Genomic DNA, 7,393 nt, shown 5'->3' on the forward strand with positions numbered 1-7,393 from the left:
CTCCGTTAGTTCGAACTTAATTCGAACTAGCAGAGCGCTTAGTTCGAACTAGGTAAACCTCATTTTACAAGGATTAAGCCTAGTTCGAACTAGCTAGTTCGAATTAAGGGCTGTGTAGACCCTTAATTCGAACTATTGGGAGGCTAAGACTTCCCAGGTTTCCCTGGTGGCCACTCTGGCCAACACCAGGGAAACTCTATTGCCCCCCTCCCGGCCCCGGAGCCCTTAAAGGGCCACGGGCTGGCTACACAGTTTGTGCCAGTTGCAAGGCTGCCAGCACCCGTGCCAGCAGACCCTGCACCTGCCACACTATGAGCCAGCCACCCGAGGACACCCAGCCCTCCAGTGCTCCCCAGGACCAGCCTGGCGGCTCCCAGGAGCCTGCCCGGGGGCGCAAAAGGCGGGCGCCCGCTTGGTCAAGTGCGGAGATCGTGGACCTCATCGAGGTTTGGGGGGAAGCCTCCTATGTCCACGATCTCCGCACTAGCCACAGGAATGCGGCCGTCTACAGCTGCATGGCTGCCAGCCTGGCCGCCAGGGGCCACCAGTGCAGCCGGGAGCAGGTGCGCTGCAAGGTCAAACACCTGCGGCAGTCCTACTCCCGGGCCTGCCAGCCAGGGGCCGACCCGGAGGCCTGCCCCCACTTCCACGCCCTGGACCGCCTCCTGGGGGCTCATGCCGTCTCTGCCCCCCAGGACGTGATAGACCCCGGAGCAGAGGGCCCGCTCCAGGAGACGGAGGAGGAGGAGGAGGGCTCTGAGAGCCAGGAGCCTGCCGCCAGCCTGCCCAGGACCCGGGACCCCCGAGGCACCCCACAGAGCCGCTCGCCTGTGTCGTCCGAGGCCGTGGAGGCGTCCACATGTGAGTACCATCGTGCTCCCCTTATGTGTATGGGGGGCTGGGGCGAGAGGGAGCCCCGGGACCGTGCGCCTGGGCCTTGCCCACCACGGAGCAGCAGCTGGGGATCCTGCAGGGGCCCTGGCCTTGCAGAGGGGAGCTGGGTTTCACACACCTGGGCCCCTGGGGTAATTGACCGCTGGTCTTGTTTCACCACAGCTGCAGCACCTGGGCCTGCAGGGCGCACCACACCGCCTGCAGCAGCTGCCCGTGCCCGGGCAAGCAGGAGAGCCAGGAATGAGGAGGAGTACCAAAGGCGGCACCTCCGGTTCATGGATCACCAGCTCCGCACCCAGGACCACTGGGTCCAGGAGGACCTGAGGCTGCGCCGGAGGAGTCTGGAGGCCCTGGAGGAGCCTGGAGGCCCTGGAGGAGCAGGGCCGTGCCCTGCGAGGCCACCTCCAGAGCCTGCTCGACTGCTTCCCATTTCTTCCTCCTGCTGCTCCCCCTGCTCCTCCTGCTCCCCCTGCTTCCCCTCCTGCTCCCGCTCCTGCTTCCGCTCCTGCTTCCTCCACACACCCCGTCCCTCCTGCCCCCCCTCCACAACCATTTCCCACCGACGCCCACGGACCCGCAGTGTGGCGAGACGGGAGAGGCAGCCGGACTCCCACCCCTGAGCTTTCCTTTCCCTTCCTCCCTTCCCTCCCCTTCCAGCTCCCTCGTCCCAGGTTTCCCCCTCCCCTCTCCCACCCTTCCCCCTCCCTCCCCTCACCCCAGTTATGTGAAATAAACAGACGTTTTTGTTTGAAAAACAGGTGTCTTTATTTGACAGTAGGTAGGGAGGGGAAAGGGGAAGGGGGGTAGGGTGGAAGAAGGCCCCAGTGGGGCATGCAGGGAGAGGTCAGTCCTCCTCCTCCACCAGGAAGCTCTCCCACAGGGCTTCCCGGATCCGGATGGCCCCCCGCTGGGCTTCCCGGATGGCGGCGGTGCGGGGCTGACCGTACTGTCCAGCCATGCGGTCAGCCTCAGCCATCCAGGCTGGCAGGAAAGCCTCCCCCTTTCACTCACACAAATTGTGGAGCACACAACATGCTGCCACCACAGGAGGGATGTTGTGCTCGGCCAGGTCCAGACGGGTGAGGAGGCATCGAAAGCGGGCTTTCAGTCACCCAAAGGCCCCCTCCACCACGATGTGGGCCCTGGTCAGCCTGGCATTGAAGGCCTGGTGGGAGGGATTGAGGTGCCCAGTGTAGGGCTTCATCAGCCACGGCTGCAGTGGGTAGGCGGCATCCCCCACCAGGCACACGGGTATGTCCACGTCCCCGACCCTGATGTGGCGGTCGGGGAAGAAGGTCCTGGCCTGCAGCCGCTGGCACACGGAGGAGTTGCGGTACACCCGGGCGTCGTGTGCTTTGCCGGACCAGCCCACATTAATGTCCGTGAACTGTCCCCGGTGGTCACACACGGCCTGCAGGATCACGGAGAAGTACCCCTTGCGGTTGACGTACCGGGACGCCTGGTGTTCCGGGGCACGGATGGGGATGTGCGTCCCGTCGATGGCCTCCCCGCAGTTGGGGAAGCCGAGGGCGCCGAAGCCCCGGATGACGGCGTCCGGTTCGGTGAGGCGGACCACCCTGCGGAGCAGCACCCGGTTGATGGCCTTGACCACCTGCGGAGAGAGACACAGCAAAGCGCCAATCAGTGGGGCGCCCGGGTGGCTGGGAGGGTTTGTGCCCTGGCAGTTCCCCGCGCCCCACTCCCGGAAGCAACTCCCCTGGCGGCGTGTAGTACGGCCGGGACAGCCCGACCCCTCCGGTGCGGGGCGCTTTCGCCTCCTCCCGCCCCCCCTTTGTCCCTGGGGCGGCCCATCCCCTCCTCGCAGCCCCCCTCCTCCCTGGCTCGGTGGCCGACGAGCGCCATACCTGCATGAGCACTGCTCCGACAGTGGATCTCCCCACGCCGAACTGGTTCCCAACGGATCGGTAGCTGTCCGGCGTGGAGAGCTTCCATAGGGCTATGGCCACCCGCTTCTGGAGGGGGATGGCGGGCCTCATGCGAGTGTCCCTTCTGCGCAGGGCAGGGGCGAGCCACTCGCAGAGCTCCAGGAAGGTGTCCCTCCTCATCCTGAAGTTCTGGGTCCACTGTCGGTCCTCCCAGCGCTCCAGGACGATCCAGTCCCACCAGTCGCTGCTGGTGTCCAGACGCCAGACGCGGCGGGGCACGCCGGTGCCGGGGCGCCGCTGCGGCTCCTCCACGGCCCCCAGGGCAGCCAGGCGGAGAGGCAGGGGGCTGACGTGCACCAGGTGGTGCCAGGCAGCCTCGAGCCATTGGTGGCAGGCTTGCAGCAGCAAGTCCAGAAAGTGCACCAGAAGGTGCAGGGCGAGCTGTGGCTCCAAGTTGCCACCTGCGGCAGCCCCCCCGAAGGGAAGCACCGACACAGACGGGCACAGAGACCAACGCTTTGCTGTCCCTCGGCGAGGTTGGCAAGGAAGCAGGAAAAGCTGAGAACCGGTTGTCCAGGGGGGTCCCTTTAAGCACGAGCCTCAGATAGCCTCAGACAGCAGCCACACAAAGCAACTACTGACCTGATGCCCTGCCAGAACCAGTTTCAGCTGCCCTTAAATGCGCCCCTGTGTCCAATCAGTGTGGACGCGCTAGTTCGAATTAGCAAAATGCTAATTCGAACTAGTTTTTAGTTCTAGATGCGCTAGTTCGAATTAGCTTAGTTCGAATTTACTAATTCGAACTAAGTTCGTTCGAATTAGCGCTGTAGTGTAGACATACCCCAAGTGAGGGAGAGCAGGAGCTGGTGCTGGAGGGAGCCAGAGTAAAGGACAGTCCCTCCCAGCATTGTCTCCATGGGGGGCCAGGAGCGGCAGAGGCGTAGTGGGGGGGAGCTGCCAACCTCTTAATACATTTAAAAGGCAGAGCTGCAGCACAGTACTGCAGTTTCCTCCCTTATCAACTAATCAAGTAGTCGATGGAAATTCCGACTACTCGATTAACTGTTTAAATGCAATTTAACATCCCTAGTCTGATTCTAGTCTGAAAAGGGACTCTGTAAAACTTACTATGTCACAATCACATAAAGCAAGGGGACAGTTCTGCCCTTATTCACATGAGTTCAACCTCCATTGGTTTCACTAGCCCTTGATATACATCAGAGGCTGTTACAAGATGAATCATGGGAGCACTGATAATCGGCACAGTGAGTCAAGGTCTCACGTTCTTATTTATCTGAGCCAATGAGAGTTCTGCCTGAAGGTCTCAATAACTATGGAGTAAGGAGCTCAAGATTTGACGCATGCCAATTAACTGTGCGATGCATTTGAAAATGAAGGGCCTTTACTTGCAATCCTACATCACTCAGGCAACTGCACTGACGTCCGTGAGGGTCGATCACCACGTGAGAGCTGCTTCAAAAAGTAAAGGGAGCAGTCGCTGATCCTGCAGCCAAATGTACATGAGTGAGTGTGAGGTCAAAGGGATTCTGCCTTGGCTCAAGAGCCAGCCCACGCTGATCTGATTTCAAGAGCTGGCTCTTGATGGGTTCTTTTGATTTACTTTTGAAAGAACGTGGCTGCAGTCTAGACGTAGGTGAAGTTTTCTTGGAACAAGGCTCCTTTTTTAGAAAAAGCTCTGTAGTCTAGATACACCCTATGTTCCACCCTTTGGCGTTTTTCCTCTCTCTGCTGCCACCCTTTACATGTTATAGGAAATAGTTCCATTCCTGGCATGCCACATTTTCCAGGCACAACCAAACCTTGATCTTGGTTTGAGTTATAGTAAGAAGAAGCTGAATACCAAAATTGGTGGTCCTAGCTCTAATGGTTTAGGAGGAGTTTTTAAACAAATGGATAAACAGACACAGACAGGCACACTGTAAAAAGCGTCTGCTTTTCCGCAAAAAATAAGTGGAAGAGCAGATGTGTTCCCTGGATGCAGTGGAGTTTTTCAGGGATACCTCTGGGTACGTCTAAACTACGTTTTTTTCCCCAAAATAGGATATGCAACTTCCGCAGGAATTTGCATATCTTCTTCCAGTTGCTTTTTTGAAAGCTGGTCTTTCGAAAGTTAAAGTAGTATGGATGTGGTTTTTTTCAGAAAAAAACCCTTTTCAAAAAAACATGTAAACCTCCTTTTTTTAGGAAGAGCATTTTTTTCGAAAATGTTTTTTTTCCAAAACGGGAGTTTTGGCTCCAGGGTGATGGTGCTGGTCGTCTCTTCCTCCTCCTCCAGCTCTTTGTCCTCCTCCTCCTCCTCCTAGGCTGGGACTTCCGGATTACCAAAGGTGTCTCCAGCCCCACATCCACCACCAGTGGTGGGGAAGGGGCTTCGCTGCCTCACAGGACACAGTGCAGTTCTCTGAAGCAGGGGCAGGAATGGGGTCCTGTGCTGGAGCGAGAGCTGTGCTCCTTGGCCCCAGCGTAGCCCCGCTGGAGCTCTTTCACCTTGCTTTGGACCTGCTCTAGAGTGCGGTGGTGGCCCCTCGTGGCCAGGCTCTTGGTCATCTGGCTGTAGATGTCCGCATTGTGCTGTCTGGAGCGGAGTTCCTGGAGGGTCTCCTTTTTGCCCCAAACCTCCAGGAAGGCCAGGATCTCTGCCCCAGACCAGACAGTACATGCCTTTTCCTGCCTCTGGCAGGCTCCTGGGAGCCCTGTGCATGCTCCCTGTGAGGGCCAGTGGACTCTTGGGGGGCTTTTGGCTGGGACATAGTGCCCAATTATTTCCAGTTTGAGAACAACTTATACCTCCAGATCAGCGGCACAGCCATGGGTACACGCATGGCCCCACAATATGCTAATATCTTTATGGCTGACCTAGAACAATGTTTCCTCAACTCCCGTCCCCTTTTACCCCTTCTCTACTTACGCTACATCGATGACATCTTTATGATCTGGACGCATGGCCAAGAAACACTGGAGACATTCCACAGAGATTTCAACAACCTACACCCCACCATTAACCTCAGCCTGGACCATTCCACACGAGAGATCCATTTCCTGGACACCACAGTACAAATCAACAATGGAAAATTAGACACCACCCTCTACAGAAAACCCACTGACTCATACAGTTACCTACATGCTTCCAGCTCCCATCCAGCACACATCATACGATCCATCATCTATAGCCAAGCCCTTCGATACAACCGCATCTGCTCTAATCCCACACACAGAGACCAGAAACTTCAGGATCTCTACCAAGCATTTATAAACCTCAACTACCCACCTGGAGAAATAAAAAAGCAAATTGAAAGAGCCAAACGAATACCTAGAAACCATCTACTACAAAACAGACCCAAGAAAACCAACAATAGAACACCACTTGTCATCACCTACAGCTCCCAACTTAAACCTGTCCAACACATTATCAATAGATTACAGCCTATACTGGAACAGGACACTAAACTCCAAGAAGCTCTGGGAGACAGACCCATAGTCTCCTATAGACAACCACCTAACCTCAAGATGATTCTTACCAACAACCACAGGACATACCACACTAATACCAACCCTGGTACTTTCCCTTGCAACAAACCCCGCTGCCAGCTTTGTCCACATATTCACTCTGCTGACACAATTATTGGACCTAACCAAGTGAGTTATAAGATCAAGAACACATATTCCTGCGCCTCCAGAAATATAATCTATGCTATCATGTGCCGGAAGTGTCCGTCTGCTATGTACATTGGACAAACGTCTCAGACACTTCGCCAAAGAATCAATGCCCACAAAACAGACATTAGACAGGATCACAAAGAAAAAACAGTTGCTTGTCATTTCAACCAGAAAGGACACTGTCTCAATGACCTGCTAACCTGCATCCTACTTCAGAAGACATTCAAATCTGCACTTGAAAGGGAATCCTCTGAACTGGCATTCATGCTAAAATTCGACACTCTCCGCAGGGGACTTAACAAAGACTCCAGCTATCTTACCCATTACAAAGATAGCTTCCCCAATTATCACCTCTAATACTATTAACTCACAGACATCTACCCTTCCCCACCTCTAATATCATTAACTCACAGGCATTCACTTTCCTTCCCCCCCCCCCCCGCATCTCCCTTCTGTTCTGAAATGTGATTTGTCCTTTTCATATGTGTTCATTTTTTTAAATTGTATCCTTTGGTATATATGGCTGTGACTATTTTCTTCCACTATTTGATCTGAGGAAGTGGGTCTGGCCCACGAAAGCTCATCATCTAATAAACCATCTTGTTAGTCTTTAAAGTGCTACATAGTCCTGTTTTTTGTTTCAGAACATATAGATGGTATCATGAGATTCTACATAGACAAAGAACCATGGTCACCTTCATTGTTTGGTAGTTTGATAATGATTCAGCCATCCAGTATCTTTATTTAATCCATAGGTGTGAGAATCGAAGTGTGAATGAATTATAGTTCCAGACCTTTCCTGTGTATTTGGTTTGTGCAATTGGTCTGTAACAAAACAGCTACTTGAGGATATATTAATGAATGCCCAGGAAGATTAAAGTGTTCCCAAACAGATGAGCATTCATTAACAGATCTTCAAGTATCTGTTTTATAAC

General features: G+C 54.6%; 1 protein-coding gene across 1 annotated transcript; it reads left to right on the plus strand.

The window, feature by feature from the left end:
- The first annotated feature begins 195 nt into the window (after positions 1–195).
- Positions 196–1,559, plus strand: LOC142829584 (uncharacterized). The gene is made up of 2 exons (XM_075930212.2): positions 196–861; positions 1,057–1,559. The coding sequence occupies exons 1-2, from the start codon at positions 312–314 to the stop codon at positions 1,512–1,514; spliced, it is 1,008 nt and encodes a 335-aa protein (XP_075786327.2). The 5' UTR covers positions 196–311; the 3' UTR covers positions 1,515–1,559.
- The last annotated feature ends 5,834 nt before the right edge of the window (positions 1,560–7,393 follow it).

Source organism: Pelodiscus sinensis, chromosome 1 (genome assembly GCF_052426305.1).
Source record: "Pelodiscus sinensis isolate ZL-2025 chromosome 1, ASM5242630v1, whole genome shotgun sequence".
In the NCBI taxonomy this organism is placed as follows: Eukaryota; Metazoa; Chordata; order Testudines; family Trionychidae; genus Pelodiscus; species Pelodiscus sinensis.

Coding starts and splice junctions, on each gene's coding strand:
- LOC142829584 (XM_075930212.2), top strand. CDS start 312: ATGAGCCAGCCACCCGAGGACACCCAGCCCTCCAGTGCTCCCCAGGAC. Junction 862..1,056: donor GGCCGTGGAGGCGTCCACAT/GTGAGTACCATC, acceptor GTTTCACCACAG/CTGCAGCACCTGGGCCTGCA.